At 44.6% G+C, this 23,690-nt stretch overlaps 1 protein-coding gene across 1 annotated transcript in view; it reads left to right on the top strand.

Moving 5' to 3' along the window:
- Positions 1–23,690, top strand: part of LOC124780383 (juvenile hormone epoxide hydrolase 1-like) — a 79,802-nt gene that overhangs the window by 43,978 nt on the left and 12,134 nt on the right. The window contains exons 4-5 of the mRNA XM_047253776.1: positions 748–950; positions 17,101–17,335. Coding sequence (XP_047109732.1) covers positions 748–950; positions 17,101–17,335 — 438 coding nt within the window. The remainder of the gene's footprint in view (positions 1–747; positions 951–17,100; positions 17,336–23,690) is intronic.

Raw genomic sequence — 23,690 nt, 5'->3', positions numbered from 1 at the left:
AGAAACAAATTTTGCAGCATATCTTTCGTGAGGTTAAATTATCGTTTCGTGTTACTTACGATTTGCGAACGATAGTTTAACGTCACGAAACTTGTACTGCAAAACTTGCTTCTAACCTGGAAAACAGGAGAGTGACATGAGAGAATGAAACGTATTAACGTACTTGTAACTAACGCACAATGCACTTATTATACATATAAAAACAAACATGTATGATAGACCACTGAAGATGCTTTACAAATAAAAGAAGCGAAATACACATGGGAAGAAACAAATTGCCTTTCATTTAGTTGCAAAAACGGAACATACCTCCATGCGGTTTGAAGCAACTAAGGAACGACGGAAATCCAAAAGTGAGGACAAAAATCTAAAATGCCTGGGTGACATCGAATTGCAATTGGGTGAGAAGAAAGAAACTGGCTCTAACTGGCTAAAGTACCTGTGCTACATAAAATAAAGAGGATACGCGGAAAAGAAAATGAATACCGTAATTTGTAAGGTGACTTTAGTTTTAGTTGTCTTATAAACCCTAGGCGACTATTATTCAATTTTCGTTATACACCCGGTTTTAAAAGACTATTTTTCTGGATGGCATACGTTTTTAGGTGATATTACACATTATTTTCGATGAATACGAGCAGATGTTCACCTTTAAAATGAAGTTTGTTCCAAAAAATATGACAGTCTGTATTTGTGAAATGTTCACACAGCGTTATATTCTAATAAATTACGTGATCTACATTTCAGAGTACTAGGCTACCACTCCAACATGTGTTTCTCGCAAACAGCGACGAGTACTCTGAAGAGGATATTCGGCAGCTTCTGGCCTACGCTCATCGTCGAAGAACAGTACGTCGATAAAGTTTATCCTCTCAGCGAGAAAATGTTCGCCCACTTGTTGGAGGAGACGGGCTACATGCACATTCAGTCATCCAAACCAGACACCATCGGTAAGTTTTATTTTTTAGACGTATAGGCGATCAGTAGAATAAGATTTTTTTATTTTGTTTATAAATTTAAGCTACCGGCCACTACAATTTCAACACAATGGCGACACGCAGCATGTAAAAGTGCCAAAATGGCATGAAGTATATTACACGCTAGAATAAGCAAATGCACTAAGTACATCCTCTATACAAGCAACGATTACGCAACTAGACTACTGGCCATTAAAATTGCTACACCACGAAGATGACGTGCTACAGACGCGAAATTTAACCAACAAGAAGAAGATGCTGTGATGTGCAAATGATTAGCTTTCCAGAGCATTCACACAAGGTTGGCGCCGGTGACGACACCTACAACATGCTGACATGAGGAAAGTTTCCAACCGATTTCTCATACACAACGACAGTTGACTGGCGTTGCCTGGTGAAACGTTGTTGTGATGCCTCGTGTAAGGAGGAGAAATGCGTACCATCACGTTTCCGACTTTGATAAAGCTCGGATTGTAGCCTATCGCGATTACGGTTTATCGTATCGCGACATTTCTGCTCGCGTTGCTCGAGATCCAATGACTGTTAGCAGAATATGGAATCGGTGGGTTCAGGAGGGTAATACGGAACGCCGTGCTGGATCCCAACGGCCTCGTATCACTAGCAGTCGAGATGACAGGCATCTTATCCGCATGGCTGTAACGAATAGTGCAGCCACGTCTCGATCGCTGAGTCAACAGATGGGGACGTTTGCAAGACAACAACCATCTGCACGAACAGTTCGACGACGTTTGCAGCAGCATGGACTAGCAGCTCGGAGACAATGGCTACGGTTACCCTTGTCGCTGCGTCACGGACAGGAGCGCCTGCGATGGTGTACTCAAAGACGAACCTGGGTGCACGAATGGCAAAATGTCATTTTTTCGGATGAATCCAGGTTCTGTTTACAGTATCATGATGGTCGCATCCGTGTTGGCGACATCGCAGTGTACGCACCTTGGAAGCGTGTATTCGTCATCGCCATGCTGGCGTATCACACGGCGTGATGGTATGGGGTGCCATTGGTTACACGTCTCGGTCACCTCTTGTTCGCATTGACGGCACTTTGAACAGTGGACGTTACATTTCAGATGTGCTGCGACCCGTGGCTCTACCCTTCATTCGATTCCTGCGAAACCCTACATTTCCGCAGGATAATGATCGACCGCATGTTGCAGGTCGTGTACTGGCCTTTCTGGATACAGAAAATGTTCGACTGCTGCCCTGGCAGCACATTCTCCAGATCTCTGAATAATTGAAAACGTCTGGTCAATGGTTGCCGAGCAACTGGTTCGTCACAATACGCCAGTCACTACTCTAGATGAACTGTGGTATGGAGTTGAACCTGCCTGGGTAGCTGTACCTGTACAAGCCATCCAAGCTCTGTTTGACTCAATGCCCAAGCGTATCAAGGCCGTTATTACAGCCAGAGGTGGTTGTTCTGGGTACTGATTTCTCAGGATCTATGCACCCAAATTGCGTGAAAATGTAATCACATGTCAGTTCTAGTATAATTTATTTGTCCAATGAATACACGTTTATCATCTGCATTTCTTCTTGGTGTAGCAATTTTAATGGCCAGTAGTGTAGTTTCTTAGTCGCAAATCGCATTTGAATGTTGGATGTTTGGCAGAAGACTATGCAGTGTATCGTGTAAAAGGGGAAACATCTACTAGTATGTATTGGAATTGGACAAATGCAGGATCGTAGCCTATCGAGACTGCTGTTTTCCATTCCTTTCTACTGCTGCATGTGTTGTTCTGGATCCCACGGATGTGATAGGAACACTGAACCGGCCGGCTCAGCAGTGCCTTACTAGACGCCTTCCAGGTGACCAGCGCCCGAGAGGACAGTCATACTGTTCGCTCGCCGAGCACGATCGCACAGTGACGTCGCGTGCTTCAGTCAGGAAACGGGTTCGTTTACAGCAAGGCAAACATCCACATGGACAGCGAGCGCGACTACGCCTGGAGCAGCACTGACTCTCTGCACAGCGGCCATTGTTGCTGCTTCCCTTGACGAGACAGCCGAGAGAGGAACGCAGACGGTGGTGTGCCCAACAATGCCCCACCACTGACCACACCAAGCGATTGATGAACTGTGGCACACACCTGAATGACGCCCCCGTATCTTTCGTTCAAGCACAGCTCGTTTAAGTGTACAGTTCATTGTACTATGTTTCACCCGCTGCACATCCCAAATTAAATAATTATTCTTCCAACTATGTTGTATAAGCACAATGAGCAAAATTTATTAATTTGATATTCTTCCTGGCGTCTATTGTTTTGCTTTGTCCTTTCTTGTAGCTAGTGCCCGTAATTGTTAGTGAATTGCGTCAGTTGAACGAAAATTTTGACGATGAGACAATGTCAGTCGCAGGTACAGCTTTCCGAGTACACTTAAGGCAATGTTACAGTTCACAGTACATAAAAATAGCTGTTAGATAACGTCTGCGGCCGTAAGAACATTTTCACAGACGACGCAGTTATGTGCAGAAGGGCAACCTTCATAGAAGCTTGTTACCAGGTACGAAGAAACGTACAGACGATTGGGCCCTTTGCAAAATCTAGCTACTTACACTAAACATAAATAAAAGTAATGAAGCAAATAGAGCAAGAATCTTGATATCATTCGACTACGTAATCGGCCATCAATCACTGGATTAAATCACAGCCGTCAAATATCGTGGAGTACCCGTTTGGATTTAAGTTGTAAAGAGCCCATGAAACCAGCATTGTGGAAGGCAGGCGCCTGACTGAAGGTTATCGCAAGGGTTGTAAAAAGGGTAATTAATCCCAGAAGGAACTTTCTCCGTGTTGTTTCTGAGACTAGAGATGTTTACTGAACACAAGTATTTACCGATTAGACGTTTACTGACCACAAGTATTTACCGATTTGGAAAAAAGGAAGAATAATTCGACGAAACGAGGTTAGCACGCGAGTTATATTTAAAAGAGGCATCAACATCTGTGTGATCGCAGTCGAAATTCGTCAGGAGCACAATCATTATAACGCATAGAATGTCGGGAACAGTGATGAAGCGCAAAATTAATTTCAGGCTATGAAACCGAAGGATTGAACCAAGAGTAAGGTTTAATACTTTAATGTTTCGTCGACGAGATCATAAGAGATGGAGCACAAGTTCGGATGAACTAGGAAGCCAACATGGCTTGTGCCGAAGTGATTTAAGGGAATTACAGGAAACCTAATTGTGGATGGTCGGATGCTGATTTGGGCCATCGTCCTCCTGAATGCCATCAAGTGTGCTAACCATTGCACCTCCTCGCGTTATGGAACCGAAGAAATGCCAGGAAAGACCTGACACTCAATGTACGTAGTACATGCCACTATTGCCATGAACTGGGAAAATGGAGAACGCGGTGGGAAAACGTCAGCCTTGAACTTGCAGACAAGTCTGAATGTAAACACTACTGTGGTACGCCGACGTATGTACTAGAGATGGGGGATCCGCTCCTGAACTAATTCATAGAGTTGAATCTTTCAAAGGAGTGAACAATCAGTGATTCAGAAAAAAAGAACGGTAGCTCCAAACGTTTCCTACAGCAGAGAGAGAGAGAGAGAGAGAGAGAGAGAGAGAGAGAGTCGGAGCAGACCAGTGGGGCCTCTGCTGGTCAGAGCACACTGCACGCCACACAACCGAGCCAGCGCCGGCCTCTACCCTGCTTCTGCCTTGGCTGCCTGCATTGTGCAGTGCCCCATTGGATTTTGTGTTTCACACACGCCGTGCCGTCTCTGTGCTTCCTCTGCCGCGTGCAGTGTCTGGCGCACCTGTAACTCCGTCAGCCATCGTTTCAGTCGCACGTCCTGCCCTCTGGGCAGTTGATGCGAGCAACAGGACAGAGAGCCTCCTAGCGGAGAACATAAGAACTACTTGCAACAACCTGCTCGCAAGAGAACGGACGATTTGTCTCCGAGCGGGTGAGTGGTGGCCGTTCACCGCTCCCCCCACCCTCGGAACTCGCCCGCTCAACGCTCACCACACCGTTCTCGACTCTAGCCAGAGCGTTGAGCAAAGCAACTCTGGTGTCACTCTGGTCTCTGCCGTCTTAGCTCGCGCAGTAAAACAGCTCGCGGCTCGACCTGCTTGACTCAGCGCCTCTGCATCGGAATTCGTCTCTACTTGATATTGTTCTTCGTAGTAATACCGTTATGTATATTACATAATTATGTTATGTATACATCATTTGTTTTTATTTTATTTTTATTTGTTTAAACTGATCAGATTAGGTTCCTGATGGCTCCTCTTACTATAGGGTTTTTTATTATGGTCACTCGAATTTACACTTTAATTACGAGCGAACCGATAAACGTATAGCAAAAGTGATACCCCAATTTTTCCTTGTTTTATTCTGCGGAAGGCTATATGCAGCACTTTGGTCTTACACTCAAATTTATGTATTTTTTTCTTATTGTAATACGGATTTTGCGATTTTAGGCGTCTTTGGAGGGAAATGTTCACTTTAAAAATATATGGCTTGCGATGTATTTGTACGAGGTTAATGAAATTTTAATACATTATAGCCAAATATATTGTTAATGTAAATCTCAAGTTACAACATTTTCCGATCACCCAAAAAAACCACGATAGTGCAAAATAAATCAATAATCAAAAACTTTGTCATATCGTGGAAATTTCAATAAACAATACAAAATTCTTACTCATTATCTGTGTTACTTCAAAATAGGATCAAATAAGATCAAAATACAGGTATAGTACTGGAATAAACCAAGTTTAAAGGGCAATGTGCCTTCCATTTATTTTCTGTTGTGAATGAGTGGTGAGTCATGAAAAAGAGCTAATTCATTTCACGGAGTGAACAGTTCTGATCCGATCTCTGAAAAGAACAGTTTTGCCCATCTCTAGTATGTACACTGAAGTACAGGAACAGCTGCACAACGCCAGACGGCAAAGGTAACCTGTACGGTAACCAAAAGTAATGAGCATCTGCGGCGTCTCTTACACGAGTAGGGGTGTTCACGTGGATTAACTCGGTGATCACATGTGCAGCGCATCCCGTCATTTGGAGTTTATTTCAGCAGTTTCTTCCTTAATTTGTGTCCTTAATTGAAACAAGGCACCTGGAGCAGATGGAATTCTCACAGAATTGTTAAGATCCTTTGAAGAGCCAGCAATCGTAAACTTATTTTTCCTAGTACCCAGGATGTGTGACAGGTGAAATACTCTCAGATCACTAAGAATGTATTGTAATAATCCGTATAACAAAGATGGCTTGAGCTGACAGTGGTGAATGTTATCGTATTTCAAGGCTGACATTGCTGCAAAATGCCAGTCTGAATAACCTACAAAAGAATGAGAGGACTTATAAAGCCGACTTGAGCGAAGATCATTTCGTGTTCAGGAGAAATGTAAGAAAACGACAGTCAATAATACTTTTTATCTTAGACGCTACGTTGAAGAAAGACAAACGTCCGTTTATAATATTTTAGATTTAGAAAAACTTTGGTTATTGTTAATTAGAATACAAACTCTGAAAATCTGAAAGGTTATCTATAACTTGTACAGAAAATAAACTGCAGTTACATGAGGCGAAGAACATGAACGGGATCAGTAGTTCGGAAAGCAGGGAAACATGGATGTAATCTAGAGGGTGACGATTATTGCACTATACGAAATAAAATCGTCATAACTTCTGAACGGTTTGCGTTAGGACGTTCAAATTGCACAGTTGGCCGCGGGGCATGATGGGAATTAGTATGCACGTGCATGGTTTGGTTTAGCGACGAAGCCCCCTTTCATTTGGATGGGTTCGTCAACTGAGAATCCGCATTTCGCGATCGAGAAGTCTCTTCATCCTCAACGGATGACTGTGTGGTGTGCAATGTCCAGTCAAGGAATAATCGGTGCGATATTCCTTGATGGCACGGTGAGTACCGAACGGTACGTGAAGGTTTTGGAAGATGATTCAATCCTCATTATCCAAAGTGACCCTGATTTCGACGAGATGTGGTTCATGCAAGGCGGAGTTCGACCCCACCGAAGCAGGAGAGTGTTTGCTTCCTGGAGGAGCACTTTGGGGACCGCATTCTGGCTCTGTGGTATCCAGAGGCCACTGGCATGGGCCTTGATTGGCCGCCATATTCTCCGGATCTGAACACATGCGACTCCTTTTTGTGGGGCTATATTAAAGGTGAGGTGTACAGCAATATTCCCAAAACCATTGCTGAGCTGAAAACAGCCATTCAGGAGGTCATCGACAGCATCGATATCCCGACACTTCATGCAGAATTTCGCTATTCGTCTGCGCCACATCATTGCCAATGATGAGAGGCATATCGAATATGTTATAACCTAAATCTGAATATCTGTAATGACGTTTACTTGTTGAATAAAGTGTGTGCAGGCCGTAGTTTGTAACTAATCTACGTTTTTTCCCATATAGTTCAATAATTGTCACCCTGTATCTCCCCGCGTTAATCAACCTGTACGGGCAATAGCAGGAAAGTACATTAACAAGATATTTGGAAAATGAACTGAAGCTCATATTGAAGAAACAAAAAATTTAAGGCTTCCATGCGATGACAATGCAATTCTTTCAAAGACGACAATGGACTCGCGAACACTGAATGTAATGCACAGTGACTTGAAAAGTAGTTATAAGATTGACACCAATAAAATTTAAAGGAAGGCAATAACAAATAGTCAAATATGGCAGGTGAATCTGGAGGAATTAGAGCAGACAATCAGAGGCAAAAACATAATAAAGGACTTTTGCTATTCGAGCAGCAACGTTACTAAGGACGGCAAAATTAAAGAGTATTTAAAAAGCAAGCTGCCAATAGCAAGGAAAGCATTTCTGAGAAAAAGAATATGTTAATATGAAGTTAGGCGTTAGGATGTCTTTGCTGAAAATATTTGAGTGGAGTGCAGGCTAACAATTAAAGAGCATGTAAAACGCAAGTTGCCAATAGCAAGATAAGCATTTCTGAGAAAAAAGAATGTGTTAATATGAAGTTATGCGTAAGGATGTCTTTGCTGAAAATATTTGACTGGACTGCAGGCTAACATGGAAGTGAATCGTTGACTAACAAGCTTACTGACAATGTTAGATTAGAATAATTTATAAGATATTGTTATAGAACATTATGTAGGTGGATCGGGTTAGTAATGACACAGCACAAATAAAAGAACGGATAGGCTAATAGGACGTGGCCGGAGGCGTAAAAAAAAATTTAATTCGGCGATGGGCGGAAGTGTGAGGATAAAAACTTCAGAATGAGACCAAAGCTACAATACAGTTATCAGTTTCAGAGGGATGTGAGTTGCAGTTGCTGCGCAAAGATGAAAACGCTTGCAAAGGACGGACTACAGTAAAAAGCTGCATCAGACCAGTCTCCAGACTGAGGAAAACAACAACAGCTTTCGGTGGGGTAACTCTCACATCAAGAAGGGCATTGGCAGTAGTTTTCTTTCATCAGACTCTATCTGCACACGACCTGTTGCCTCCTAAGTAATAACTCGTGGAACAGGGCAGTACACATACATAAACACATTTTATTGCTGTTAACATCCAACTTGGAGACAAGCGATTTCGTTCTTAGACAATAGCACGAACAGAAATTTGTCAAACGTAGTAAAATTTCTATTTTTGGAATAACTGACGTGATGAGTTTGAAAATATCTAATAGTGCAAGAATTAAGTTTGACAGGCAATAGAAACATCTCACTGTATCTCAATTGTAAGTCTCTTTAGAACCCTTTCATCTGAATGTACAAATCTCCAGTCAGTAATAACAGTCTGAAATATATTCCGTTACTTCAGCCGATTCACTATGGTCACTATTTTATTGAGTAACAGCCACACTTTCTGCTTTCTTCTGTCTATGTCCGTACTGATTGCCTTCCAATTTAGCATTGCTGCGGGATTTTCGCTGCTGTGTCAACCTGCGTGCCGCAACGATTTCTGACGCTACCCTGTACGTTTCTGCTGCGAGCACGCACGGCTGTGGAGTGTTTCGATGAGCAAGCAGGTCAAGACTGTTAGACTATGTAAACAATTTTTTAAGAAATCTTAGAGCAAAATGTACAGATTATATAACACTGATTTTGACACCTTGCCACCACAGGGAAGAAAATGATACGGAATTACTTGTAATAACTGATACTGATCTTTAGCAAGGTATTTACTGTACAGAGACCTGTAGCTGAAGTAGTCTGTTGCAATTATTCGAGAGTCTAAGTCACGGCGAACAGTTGCTAATTTTGCACTCCACTGCAGTTTGTGACAGAACAATATACTGTATCTTTAAAAACATCGCACAGCAATACCTTAGAAATTTTACTTCATGTCGAACAAAATTACAGTGAAGCACAGCACAACATTTAATGATGTCTCCCACAAATTCAAGAGAGTACTGTATTGTATGTTCACCGGGGACCTAGAAACGACGGAGAGGCTCCGTCCCTGCTGCAGTGCAGCCGCAGTGGTCTACAACCTCAGTCCACTTCACCCCTCCGCCGCCCCACACCGGGCCACTGTTTCAGGGTTATTGTGCGGTTCGGCCCCTGGTGGACCCCCCTCCCACTCCCCTCCCAGGGAACGTCTCACACAAGACGAGTGTAACCCCTATGTTTGCGTAATGGTGGTGTACGCATACGTGGAGAACTTGTTTGCGCAGCAATCGCCGACATAGTGTAGCTGAGGCGGAATAAGGGGAACTAGCACGCATTCGCCGAGGCAGATGGAAAACCGCCTAAAAACCATCCACAGACCGGCTGGCTCACTGGACCTCGACACAAGTCTGCCGGGCGGATTCGTGCCGGGGACCAGGCGCTCCTTCCCCCTCCGGAAAGCCGTGCGTTAGACCGCTCGGCTAACTGGGCGGACTAATTCAGGAGAGTAGTTGAAAGGTCGATGTAAATGCGCCACTTATTGGCTAATATTCCATACGCGCACTGCCTGACAAAAAAAGTGGAGCACCCGGAACGCAGGGTCGGACGTCAACGTAACTGCGTTACATTACCATCGGCGAGTGTATAAAGGATTGCAGTTGCAATTCTCTGTGACAAATAGAGCGGCCACCGCAGTAAGTTAATATTCTTATGAGGTCTGGTACGGCATATAAGGGGCGTGAACAGCGCCAAATGTTGAGTGTTCACTGTGAACGACACAGATGCTGCATACTCGTGCGAGACAACGTTGCCAGCATCTGACACAGTTTGAAAGAAGCCTCAATCGTGCCATGAGTGCGCTGCCGTTAACACCACAACAGAAATGGTTGCGTCTGAAGTGGCACCACGACTGAGAGGCAGTTGGTGAATGGCGTCGCAATGTGTTCAATGGAGAATCGCAGTCTATCAGTACCGTGGATGAGTATGGCACGGAACTGGGGAGAGGCCCCTTTCTTCCAGTGCTTTGGAGAGGCACACTGGTGATAATTCTGGCATCATGTGGTGTGCAACATCGGATATGACTTCAGGTCACGAATGATAGTGATTGAGGGAACTCGACGGCTCAATGGTACGGCAAAGACATTCTGCGTCCTCGCGTACTACTTCCCATGCGACAGGGGTGTAGCGACACTTTTAAACAGGACAGTGTTCATTCACACGTGGCCCGTGTCTCTGTGAGCTGTGTGCATGATTTCAGGTACTTCCTTGGCCAGCTAGATCCCCAGATCTGTCCCTGATAGAACATGTGTAAGAACATCTCGGACTTCAACTCTGCCCCTATGCCAATATCCATGATATCAAGGACTAGTTACAACAGTTGTGGGTCAGCTTGCATCAGGAAGGTATACAACGGCTTTATGATATTCTTCCCAACCGAATCTATGCATGAATCCCGGCCAGAGGAGTTGAAACCTCTTACTGATAACTGGGCTTATATAGCCAAGTGCTTCGTAAATTTGGCTCTATTGTCTAATCTCTGAAACATCACCTACGCTCTCAACTCGTGAAGTTTCATTTTGTAACCTCCTCCCCTTCTGGGTACTTTACTTTTTTCGTCGGCTTGCTGCATCAGCAAGATAATAAGGGCTCTATTGTCCAAAGATAAAGCTCTTACTGCAAAAGATCGCATCTCGTTCTTAGGTGAACCGAAAGCTACGTCCGCAACAAATACAAATGGCCTATCCGTTGTTCCAGGATACATCAGTTGTTATTGGAAAATTGGAAATTTGTGGTAAGTTCAATGGGGCCAAACAGCTGAGGTCATCGGTCCCTAGGCTTACACACTACTTAATCTAACTTAAACTTACTTACGCTCAGGACAACACACAGACCCATGCCCAAAGGAGGACTCGAACCTCCGGCGGGGGGAGCCGCGCGAACCGTGGCAAGGCGCTCTAGGCCGCACGGCTACCCCCAGATGTTACGTATAGAATTATTTCCCCAAAGTTCTCGTTCATAGAGAGATATAATTTGTTTTTCTTCTTAATAACAACGCTTGTAGCATCCACAACTACTTCCTCCATTGGAAACATTTCGTAGCTGGTACGTCTGCAATAACATGTCGACTCGCGACAGTTCAGCGACCATGAGCGGAGGATTTGTGCTCCGTACGCCGAAGAATAACTGCAACAAGCGGCACACCGCATCCAAAGCGTGTCCTTCCATCTGAAAGGATGCGCTGCACCGACCATCACACAGTCATTTCTACACTCCTGGAAATTGAAATAAGAACACCGTGAATTCATTGTCCCAGGAAGGGGAAACTTTATTGACACATTCCTGGGGTCAGATACATCACATGATCACACTGACAGAACCACAGGCACATAGGCACAGGCAACAGAGCATGCACAATGTCGGCACTAGTACAGTGTATATCCACCTTTCGCAGCAATGCAGGCTGCTATTCTCCCATGGAGACGATCGTAGAGATGCTGGATGTAGTCCTGTGGAACGGCTTGCCATGCCATTTCCACCTGGCGCCTCAGTTGGGCCAGCGTTCGTGCTGGACGTGCAGACCGCGTGAGACGACGCTTCATCCAGTCCCAAACATGCTCAATGGGGGACAGATCCGGAGATCTTGCTGGCCAGGGTAGTTGACTTACACCTTCTAGAGCACGTTGGGTGGCACGGGATACATGCGGACGTGCATTGTCCTGTTGGAACAGCACGTTCCCTTGCTGGTCTAGGAATGGTAGAACGATGGGTTCGATGACGGTTTGGATGTACCGTGCACTATTCAGTGTCCCCTCGACGATCACCAGTGGTGTACGGCCAGTGTAGGAGATCGCTCCCCACACCATGATGCCGGGTGTTGGCCCTGTGTGCCTCGGTCGTATGCAGTCCTGATTGTGGCGCTCACCTGCACGGCGCCAAACTCGCATACGACCATCATTGGCACCAAGGCAGAAGCGACTCTCAACGCTGAAGACGACACGTCTCCATTCGTCCCTCCATTCACGCCTGTCGCGACACCACTGGGGGCGGGCTGCACGACGTTGGGGCGTGAGCGGAAGACGGCCTGACGGTGTGCAGGACCGTAGCCCAGCGTCATGGAGACGGTTGCGAATGGTCCTCGCCGATACCCCAGGAGCAACAGTGTCCCTAATTTGCTGGGAAGTGGCGGTGCGGTCCCCTACGGCACTGCGTAGGATCCTACGGTCTTGGCGTGCATCCGTGCGTCGCTGCGGTCCGGTCCCAGGTCGATGGGCACGTGCATCTTCCGCCGACCACTGGCGACAACATCGATGTGCTGTGGAGACCTCACGCCCCACGTGTTGAGCAATTCGGCGGTACGTCCACCCGGCCTCCCGCATGCCCACTATACGCCCTCGCTCAAAGTCCGTCAACTGCACATACGGTTCACGTCCACGCTGTCGCGGCATGCTACCAGTGTTAAAGACTGCGATGGAGTTCCGTTTGCCACGGCAAACTGGCTGACACTGACGGCGGCGGTGCACAAATGCTGCGCAGCTAGCGCCATTCGACGGCCAACACCGCGGTTCCTGGTGTGTCCGCTATGCCGTGCGTGTGATCATTGCTTGTACAGCCCTCTCGCAGTGTCCGGAGCAAGTATAGTGGGTCTGACACAACGGTGTCAATGTGTTCTTTTTTCCATTTCCAGGAGTGTATTACAGGATAATACAGCAGTTATTTCTGGCTACAATAATCTGTGTATTTGTTTCTCTTCCCAACAGACTCCATTGTTCAAATCAGTACTCTCATACACTGTGGACAAAACAACTTGGCTCATACCTGTGCAGACGGCGTGATGGGGAAGGGGAAAGTGGCAGTGGTTGGGGCTCCGTTGCGAACGACCAGTGAGCAATAAAGAGGTTGCATTTTGACAGCTGAAATCTGTGCACAAACTTACACGGTCCGGTCACGTTAATGCGACCATCGCCCTCGTTCAATATCAGTGTGTAATAATCATTCATTGACATTAGGTGGCAGCACTAGCAGTGGAGGGTATATGAAGTATGTTGGGGGGGGGGGGGGAGGGGGGCGGCGTGGAAAACACTTCAGTCATCATCGTCTAGTAGTGCCGAAACGGAACGAAATATCTGACGTCCAAAAGGGTATGATCATTGGCTTTCAGGGATTGGAGGGAAGCATTTCCGAAACGAGTAACAGTGTATGTACATGGTTTGAAAAGCATCAGATGCGTTTACCGTTCTCCCTGTCCACCAAACATTTTAGATTTAAACCCAATCGAGAATCTGTGGGACCACTTCGACTGCGATACTCGCACATGATCCATAGCCGAGAAACCTAGTGCAGTGCCCACGGCACTGGAGTCGGCATAGCTCCACATCCCTGTCGATACTTTCGGGAATCTCACTGACACTCTTCCTGCACGTGCGCACTGTAAAGGATGATTATTCAGGCTTTTGGCAGGTGGTCTCATTAATGTGACTGGACCGTGTATACTTCGAGTAACTTTTAAGATACAACTAGCGAGTCTGCAAGTGCTCGTATTAATGTGTTTGCCTGTATGACCAATAAGATGATGACTATGAAGGTTGAAAGACAGTAATAGTTTCTCTCCAATGTAAGGAAAAAAGGAAATAGTCACTTAAATAGAAAATAACAAAGGGTCATTCAAAGTAAGACAAGAAACGACCATATGCTGTACAAAGGAAATTTCATATACATTTACATCTACGTGATTACTCTGCTATTCACAATAAAGTGCCTAAGAGAGGGTTCAATGAACCTCCTTCAAGCTCTCTACCGTTCCACTCTCGAACGGCACGCGAGAAAAACACAAAAAAGGGGTACAAAATTTTAGCGCAGTGAGAATGTCGCTTCTTATGATATACACTACTGGCCATTAAAATTGCTACACCACGAAGATGACGTGCTACAGACGCGAAAGTTAACCGACAGGAAGAAGATGCTGTGATATGCAAATGATTAGCTTTTCAGAGCATTCATTCACACAAGGTTCGCGCCGGTGGCGTCACCTACAACGCGCTGACACGAGGAAAGTTTCCAACCGATTTTTCATACACAAACAGCAGTTGACCGGCTTTGCCTGGTGAAACGTTGTTGTGATGCCTCGTGTAAGGAGCAGAAATGCGTACCATCACGTTTCCGACTTTGATAAAGGTCGGATTGTAGCCTGTCACGATTGCGGTTGGTCGTATCGCGACATTGCTGCTCGCGTTGGTCGAGATCCAATGACTGTTAGCAGAATATGGAATCAGTGTGTTCAGGAGTGTAAAAAGGAACGCCGTGCTGGATCCCAACGGCCTCGTATCACTAGCAGTCGAGATGATAGGCATCTTATCCGCATGGCTGTAACGGATCGTGCAGCCACGTCTTGATCCCTGAGTCAACAGATGGGGACGTTTGCAAGACAACAACCATCTGCACTAACAGTTCGACGACGTTGTAGCAGCATGGACTGTCAGCTCGGAGACCATGACTGCGGTTACCCTTGACGCTGCATCACCAACAGGAGCGCCTGCGATGGTGTACTCAACGACGAACCTGGGTGCACGAGTGGCAAAACTTCATTTTTCGGATGAATCCAGGTTTTGTTTACAGCATCATGATGGACGCATCCGTGTTTGGCGACATCGCTGTGAACTCACATTGGAAGCGTGTATTCGTCATCGCCATACTGGCGTATCACCCGGCATGATGGTATGGGGTGCCATTGGTTACACGTCTCGGTCACCTCTTGTTCGCATTGACGGCACTTTGAACAGTGGACGTTACATTTCAGATGTGTTACGAACCGTGGCTCTACCCTTCATTCGATCCCTGTGAAACCCTACACATCAGAAGGATAACGCACGACCGCATGTTGCATCTCCTGTACTGGCCTTTCTGGACACAGAAAATGTTCGACTGCTGCCCTGGCCAGCACAATCTCCAGATCTCTTACCAATTGAAAACGTCTGGTCAATGGTGGCCGAGCAACTGGCCGTCACGATACGTCAGTCACTACTCTTGATGAACTGTGGTATCGTGTTGAAGCTGCAGCTGAACCTATACACGCCATCCAAGCTCTGTTTGACTCAATGCCCAGGCGTGTCATGGCCATATTACGGCCAGAGGTGGTTGTTCTGGGTACTGATTTCTCAGGATCTATGCACCCAAATTGCGTGAGAATGTAATAATATGTCAGTTCTAGTATAGTATATTTGTCCAATGAATACCCGTTTATCATCTACATTTCTTCTTGGTGTAGCAATTTTAATGGCCAGTAGTGTAGAACATGTGTCACGTGAAAATTATATGTCGGTCTCCGACTATGGAGAACTTTCCTGGCATCTATGGTGTGCATAGAGTAAATATCTCTGGAGTGAGCATTGCGTTCTGCCCATGTTGTCAACATTAAACCAGGACTGTCACGTGTTTTCGGGACTTCGCTGTGCCTGTGTGCTTTCCGCAGCGTTTGAAGTTTATAATATCAAGAGTTTTTGTTGTGTTTCACCGTTTGTTGATAGTGTAATAGCGATGGTGAATTACTGTTGTTGCTACGGTTGCAAAGAAAAATATGTGAAAGGAGGGATAGTAACTTTTCATGGGTACATACCATATAGCTCTAATTATAGTTATCATATTAGTAAGAGACACTGTATATGTTTCAAAATTTCGAGACGCATTATAATTAAAGCTTGATTCTGTAGACCTATTTTTCTATATAATAAATATTACGGCTCGTACAAAAGCTTACAAACAATCACGTCCTCTGGTAAATTAGCTAGTGGAACAGGAAAGGGAATGGTTAGTTGTTTCAGCAAATACTATCCTCCATGCATTTATGAGTGACTTGTCGATTGTGTATATAGTTTACTCGGTCTACTATTTGTTTAATAAAGTGGAATAAAGTACGTAAAATGCGTTAAATAAAAACTTCAAAGTGTCACCAATAAGAAAAATTGTGCTTTAGATTGCAAAAACGAGAAAATAAATAGACAGAAATAGCAAAAAAAGGACGAATTAGAAGGAATATAATCGCTAATGTGTGGAAAATTCGGTGTTTTTCGGTCACTTGCAAAAGTACTAGCGTACTGTCAAGTCGTTTTGCAAGACTTTCACTGCAAAAATGTACGTCAGGCTCTGTAATACTATAAAGTGCCGTATCATACCGAAAACTACCAAAAATCGAGTGCATCTGAGCTGTGACACATATTGCAAAGAAGCAGAATGACATATCACTTGCCCTTAAAAGTTACGTAGCTGGTTTATTCCCGTAATCAAATGGATACTGTTAAAATGTCTGTGCAACATATATAAATAATCCACGACACGTACGAAGAGAATCCGTCTGTATTAGGGATGTAATGACATTCTAAATATACAGGGCGCTATACGGACGAACACACATCGTCCCGAGATCACGTGACCAGGCCGGCAATGTATGTTGACAACACGAAATCTGTTCCGCGCATGTGAATGCTCACTCCAGAGATATTTACTCTATGATGGTGTGCGAAGATCACAGTGCCATACTTTGTAGCAAAGAGATAGCAACGAGCATGCTTGGAGCTTGCAGGCGACTGTCAGTCGAGGCAGCCGCACCCTTGGAACTACGGGTTGGGTTCGCGCAGCACTCACAAAGAAAATGGTTTACTGCGCTGGTGCCACGTTATTTTGCGCGAGAGATACTCACACGACATTTTCTCGTGGCTCCCTGTGTGCTTGAATGCGAGGTGTCTGTAAGCATCCTTGTTTCAGGCATCGCTCTGCAGACCTCGCCCGCAGCGTTGGCTGCCTACATCCTGGAAAAATTCTCCACGTGGACGAATCCCAGCTGGAAGTCTCTCCCTGACGGTGGTCTGACGCGCAAGTACACCCTCACTGACCTGCTGGACAACATCATGATCTACTGGGTCACTGGCTCCATCACCACCTCAGTCCGACTGTACAGCGAGTCCTTCAATAAGGCACAATACGCGTTGAACCTTGAGTCGTAAGTAACACTCAACTGTAGTTGATAATATCTTCTCGAGATTCCTGTCGCGTCATGTGCGTCAACTTCAACTAGCTTACGACGTAGTACTCCTTAGCCATCGTTACGTGGTTGATGGCGTCGTCCTCACACAGCAGCACTATCGTCTGTGGTACCCAGTTCAGTCTCATACGAATCTATGTTTTCAGTAAGGTTACTGTATAGTGCAAAGATAAACTAACTGTTTTCTACTACCTTTCTTTTTTGTGGAAGGAAGCTCAATTCTTACCATTTTTTACTGCTGTTGGAAAGTATGTTGGCACCGGGTGCTCATAATTACAGTGCAACTACTCGTGGAGGTACAGCGTGGGCTGTAACTATCATATGGCAGAGAAACTTGGTAAACAAGCCAATGCGTTAATTCGGAACAGAGTTACACTGGAAAAATAATAGTTCCAATTATGGCCACCTGGTACAAATCTGGCGCTGTGCAGCATCTCGTCGACGTCTCCGGTAATCATATTGAGCAAGTTGTGTAAGAGACGTATTCACAGTGCCAGGTTTGCACCTTTTTGCCAAAGCTGGAACTAATTTTTGCCACCGTAAATAGGTTCGCGTTAATGCATTAAAATATATACCAAGTTTTGCTGCTATAAGATAATTAAATCTCATACTGGACCTGTTTGACTAGCTTCGGTTTAATTATAGCCACCTGGCATGTTAAATTTCACTCAGCAACGGTATATAAACTGTAATGTCACTTCCTAACAGGGTAAAGCTCTGCGCCAGTCTTGACTTTCGCGGGCAACAGTCGTATCGACTGAGACATGTCGATAACAAAATCAAAGGCACCTTAGCAGTTTTTTTCCCTGTTTTCCGAACATCCAGAGGCTCTCACCCGTATCTTGAAGGACTAACACATCATTATCTTCCCATTCAGGGATCAGGCGTAATGCCTGTTCTATCTTCGTGGGTCAGCCTTATTCCTGCCCTCTCTTCTCGGGTCCTGTAACACAGTCTGTCACCTTTCTCCCCCTGCGTAGGTTTTGTTATTTTAAATTTGTTAATGACAGTAAACTGTTGTCTAAGGAAAAAAAATGTTCAAATGTGTGTGAAATCTTATGGGACTTAACTGCTAAGGTCATCAGTCCCTAAGCTTACACACTATTTAACCTTAATTACCCTACGGACAAACAGACACACCCATGCCCGAGGGAGGACTCGAACCTCCGCCGTGATCAGCCGCACAGTCCATGACTGCAGCGCCTTAGACAGCTCGGCTAATCCAGCGCGGCTGTCGAAGGAAAGATACATTAAATTGCCAATAAGAAAAGAAAACGTGTAATCATAACATTGGAAAGAAGGAATTAGCTTTGTTAGTTTTTCGTTACGGCATAAAATTGGTTTTACTGATTTGAGTTTACTTTCATTCTCGAGCAAGAACTGGCTTCGTATCAAGCAGTCGTTGGAAAGCAGCGTGCCTGGTGACAAGAAACGGTATTATCGTTGCAAAAAGTTAGTTTTGCATAATAGTAATAATAATTATTATAATCGGACTTAGCATTACTATTTAACACAGAGTACAAATCACAGGAATGCTCAAAGAAGGAGAGAGGAATATAAATTTTATTAGTTTAACAAAAAAAAAAAAAAAGGAAAGAAAATGTCTTTCACAGATAATTGATATACAAAGATGAAGAAGACTTTCTGAGACATAAGCTTATCTCTAATATTGAAATGTCAAATTCAGGCACGGTGGCTGCTTGAAATGAAATGCGTTGTTATAGAGTACTAAGATTTCCTTTCCATATGACCCTTCAATTTATACTTATTTTCATCTTTTATATTGTTTATTGGTTCACCTTTCAACTCTCATTTAATTTTTCACGTCGTTTCACAGCTATTAGGAACCTAATTTCAGATGCTTCGAATTTTACGTTTTGTTTGGTAAATGTCCAAGTTACACTGCCATAGTTTTATAAAATTTAGTTTATTTCGTCGCCTTATGTTTTAAAGTTCTGTTTACAGTACAATAGGGTCTACATATTTTCGAGTTTTACTCGTTTTATGTGCATCTTGATCGTCTAGATAACTTATTTAATTTCCAAGATAGGAAAACATTTTACTTGTGCTACTATCATTCATAAATGACAGTTTTTATGTTATATGTTCGACTCGTGGAAATGCAATTACTTTTGTCTTATCAACAGAGATATGGCATAGTAACTTTAGTTTGTGGACAGCAGTTGCAGTTTATCTTCATCATAATATGTAATTAACTGTGATTCTTCAATTTCTCCAGGCGTATTTTATGACGAAATAAATCTAGGGTGAACAGCCTGGCATATGTGTGCATAGGACACAATATTTCGGCAATCGATCACGTTGCCATCATCAGGTGCGCTGATGTACTGACCGGCGGTGGGCCGGCGCCATGTATATAGGACAATCCCCCTCCCGCTCCTCCCTCAGGCGCTTCCTGTGAGTCGGTGCGGTCCGCGCCCCGCGCGCGGTCCACGTACAGCTTCCGTTCTCCCGCCGTCTGGGCGCTGCGTCCTAAATCTTCTTGTTCAGGAGGGTCTGCCGGCACCGCTCTCGTTATTCTTCGCTCCTCCCCCGAAGTAGGTACTCTCTGGGAAATATCAGTTTTCTTCTTAATCCGGGTGATCGCGGTTTCCCACGCCTTGCTAAGGATGTAACCGCTGTCACGATTTAGTTGTGGCTCCCTTACTCTGATCTCTATGGCTTCTCTGATGACACAGTCCCAGTATTTGGAAGTCTGTGTCAGGACTTTGGTTTGGTCATAATCCATGCTGTGGAGTTCCGACAGGCAATGCTCAGCGATTGCCGACTTACTGGGCTGTTGCAGTCTAGTGTGCCGTTGATGTTCTCGGCATCGGTCCTCAATGGTACGAATGGTCCGCCCTGTGTATACACTACCGCATTGGCAAGGTGTCTGACAAACCCCTGATTTATGTAGACCAAGGCTGTCCTTGACACTAGCAAGAAGGCTCTTGGTTTTTCTTGGAGGATAGAAGATGGTTTTCACTTGGTGTTTACGTAAAATGCATCCAATTTTTCCGGATAAGGCCCCACAAAACGGAATAATAGCCAAGGCCGCCTCCTCCTGAGGTTCATCCTCAGTTTCCGCCGGTGCTGCAGGCGTGGGATGTAGAGCCTTCCGAATTTGCCCTTCGTTGTAAACGTTCCTCCAAAACACGGTCTTCAGATGGTCCAATTCTTGTTGGAGACTGTCCCTGTCGGAGAGGGTGTCATCTCTGTGTACAAGAGTTTTGAGCACGGCATACTTTTGCCATACTCTTGTTCCTATAGACGCTGTGGCCCAAAGTGCCGTCAGCTCGTCTTCTAATCAAAACATCTAGGAAAGAGAGCATCCCATCCGTTTCGATCTCCATGATCATCAGCGACGAACAAGCGTTTATTTGTGTTTCGTATGATATTTTTAAACCATAGTGACCAACGAATTTCCACTCTCTCAAGAGACTGTCGCTATATAGAGGGCGAATCACCTAAAACTTGAACCGCAAATATTGCGGAAATGGAAAGTGCTATTGGTATGCGGTTTTCACAGAATGGATTGGTAGTCAGGGGCTCGTATTGTTACCCGATAAACAGATTGTAATGCACTTCTAAAGTCTGTTTTTTGTGTAAACATACACGTTTTTGAATTGGACAATGCCTATTGACATTAGCAGACAGAAAGTAGGGTAAATTAGAATGTCAGTGGCGTTAGTTGCGGAATTCTATTGCGAGTCGTTTACAAGATATCGTATTTTGAAAAATTTCCACACGGACACTGGTTTGTGCCATTCGCGGCAAGATATCCCAATAGATGTCAACCATCTCGGCAATTATTTATCAGCGTCTTCAGCCAGTGTCGTGAAAGTGGTAGCGTAACACCTAGACAACGTAACAGAAGGAAAGAGTTGACGACAAAAGAGGGGAAAACAAATGTTCTTGGTGCTGTTGTAGTTGATCCGCTCGGTAGCTCCAGCGCAATCGCACGAGGAAGTGACATGAGTCAGGCAAGAGTCCCACGCATTCTCCATCGACATAGGTTCCATTCCCATCACATCTCTCCCCATAAAGAACTGCATGGAAACGGTTATGAGAATCGTGTTACCTTCTGTACATGGGCATTAAGACAGGGTATCTTGTTTAGTGGTGAAGCCACATTTACCAATCATGGCAAGGTAAACCGCCGAAACATGCACTACTGGTCTGCTGACAATCCCCGCTGGCTTCGTCAGGTGGAACGTCAGCGTCCATGCCGTGTAAACGTGTGGTGTGGGATAGTGAACCATCAGCTCATAGGCACGTGTTTCATATACGGAACACCGAACGCGCGCAAGTGCCGCAGCCTCCTAACAGGCCGTCTTCCAAAGTGGTACCAATATGATGGATGTCCATAGCGCACGAAGTACTACACCATGTCTTCACGAACTGTTCCCAAATCGTTGGATCGGACGCAGAGTACCTGTACCTTGGCCGGCCTGTTCCCCGAATGTGATGTCTGTAGACCTTTTGCTATGGGGAAAGCTGAAAGAGCTGTCTACAAGGACATACGAACATTCGATGATATGCTGCTGCTGCTGCAGCCTACTGGGTCACTTTCGCTGAAATGCTAGCACGTGTGCAGAAGTCGTTCGATAGCAGACTGGAAGCGTGTATTGCCGTTGCCGGTGGTCATTTTGAACACAGCTTGTGATGGTCAGTTGTCTCGTTACTCGTCAGAATCCACATACCTAGTGTACGCATTTGCGTTGTTCTTTAGTGTGTGCTACCACATGTATTGTATTATACAAGTGTCGGTATGAGAATTTTTCAAAATACGATATCTCGTAAACGACTCGCACTAGAATCTTGCAACAAACACCAACGACATTCTAGTTTACCCTACCTTTACTATGTTATTGTCAACAGGCGTTGCTCCATTTAAAAATGCGAATGTTTTCTCAGAAAATATTCTAGAGTATTATTACAATCTGTTGATTGGCTACCAGTACCAGACCCTGACTACCAATTCATTCCGTGAAAACCGCGCATCAACAGCACTTTCCATTTCCGCAATCTCTGCTGTGCATGTTTTAGGTGGCTTACCCTGTATATTAAAAATAGCGTGGGACATATCATACTTATCTAACACCCAAATTTACTTCTACTTCAATTTTGTGAGATACTTTGAGCCATTTTTAATGTGTCCTTTAGTAATTTTATGTCTTTCCGTACGAGAATGATATGCCTGGGGTATTCTCGTTCTTGCATTATCCTGCAGATATTCTAACATCTCTGTGCCAAGTAATACAGCGGTGGATAGCTTATGGGTTGCTTCCGAAATGAATCTGTCTCTCTCCAGCGAAGTACATGCTGTAGTGAAAGTTCTTATGTTAAAACTGTGTCTAGAACTGGAACTTGATTTACAGCAATGCATTATCGGCAAATTAGTTTTATTGTAGCATTCACTCCACTACAGGATGAGAAATACATTACGGTAACGATCAGAAGGCAGTGGTAAATCCGCTCTCCGCTGTATCCTATCTACTTACCAGGTGTAGAAGTGTTAAAAAAAAAAAAAATTCTTCCTTTGAAGCGAACTAGTCAGCGAACCATTTTCGTACATTTTCATACGAATTAAAGCGTTGTTCAGCGAGAGCGTGGCCCAGTGATGCAAATAGATGATAATCGGACGCAGCCAAGTCTGGAAAATAAGCCGCATGCCCTAGCATTTTCCAACTGAACGCCTCGGTCGTTGCTCTGACCCGTTTTGGTGTGTGTGATGCGGCGTTATCATGGAACAATATGATTTTGTGTTGCCTTTTTCTATATGCCGGTCGTCTTTCACGTAATGCTCGATTTAAATCCATCATTTGCTGTTGCTAGCAATCAATGTTAACAGTTTCACCAGGTTTAGCATCTCATAATAGATGACACCCTTACGATCCCACCAAACACAGAGCATTGTCTTCTTTCCAAAGCGATTTGGTTTTGCAATGGATGTCGATGGTTTGCCTGGATTCACCCACGATTTACGACGCTTAGGATTCTCAAAATATATCCATTTTTTTTTTTCACGTATCACTATTCGTTGGAGAAACGACTTTCTTTTGTATCTGGCGAGCAGCATTTCAAAAGTGATCTTTCGATTTGCTTGCTGTCTTTCATTCAGTTCATGAGAAACCCGTTTTCCCACTTTCTGCGCCTTTCCTATATCTTTCAACCGAAAAGAAACGGCTTTCTGCATGACATTTAATTATTCCGCGAGTGCCTGTTGAGTTTGAGTATCATTTTCATCCAATAAAGCTTGCAGTTCGTTGTCTTCGAACTTTTTCAGTGGTTTCCCGTGCTCGTCGTTTCT

The sequence above is a fragment of the Schistocerca piceifrons genome, chromosome 1 (assembly GCF_021461385.2).
Source record: "Schistocerca piceifrons isolate TAMUIC-IGC-003096 chromosome 1, iqSchPice1.1, whole genome shotgun sequence".
Classification (NCBI taxonomy): domain Eukaryota; kingdom Metazoa; phylum Arthropoda; class Insecta; order Orthoptera; family Acrididae; genus Schistocerca; species Schistocerca piceifrons.
The sequence above is the reverse complement of the archived record's forward strand: the minus strand, read 5'-3'. Positions and strand labels throughout refer to the sequence as shown.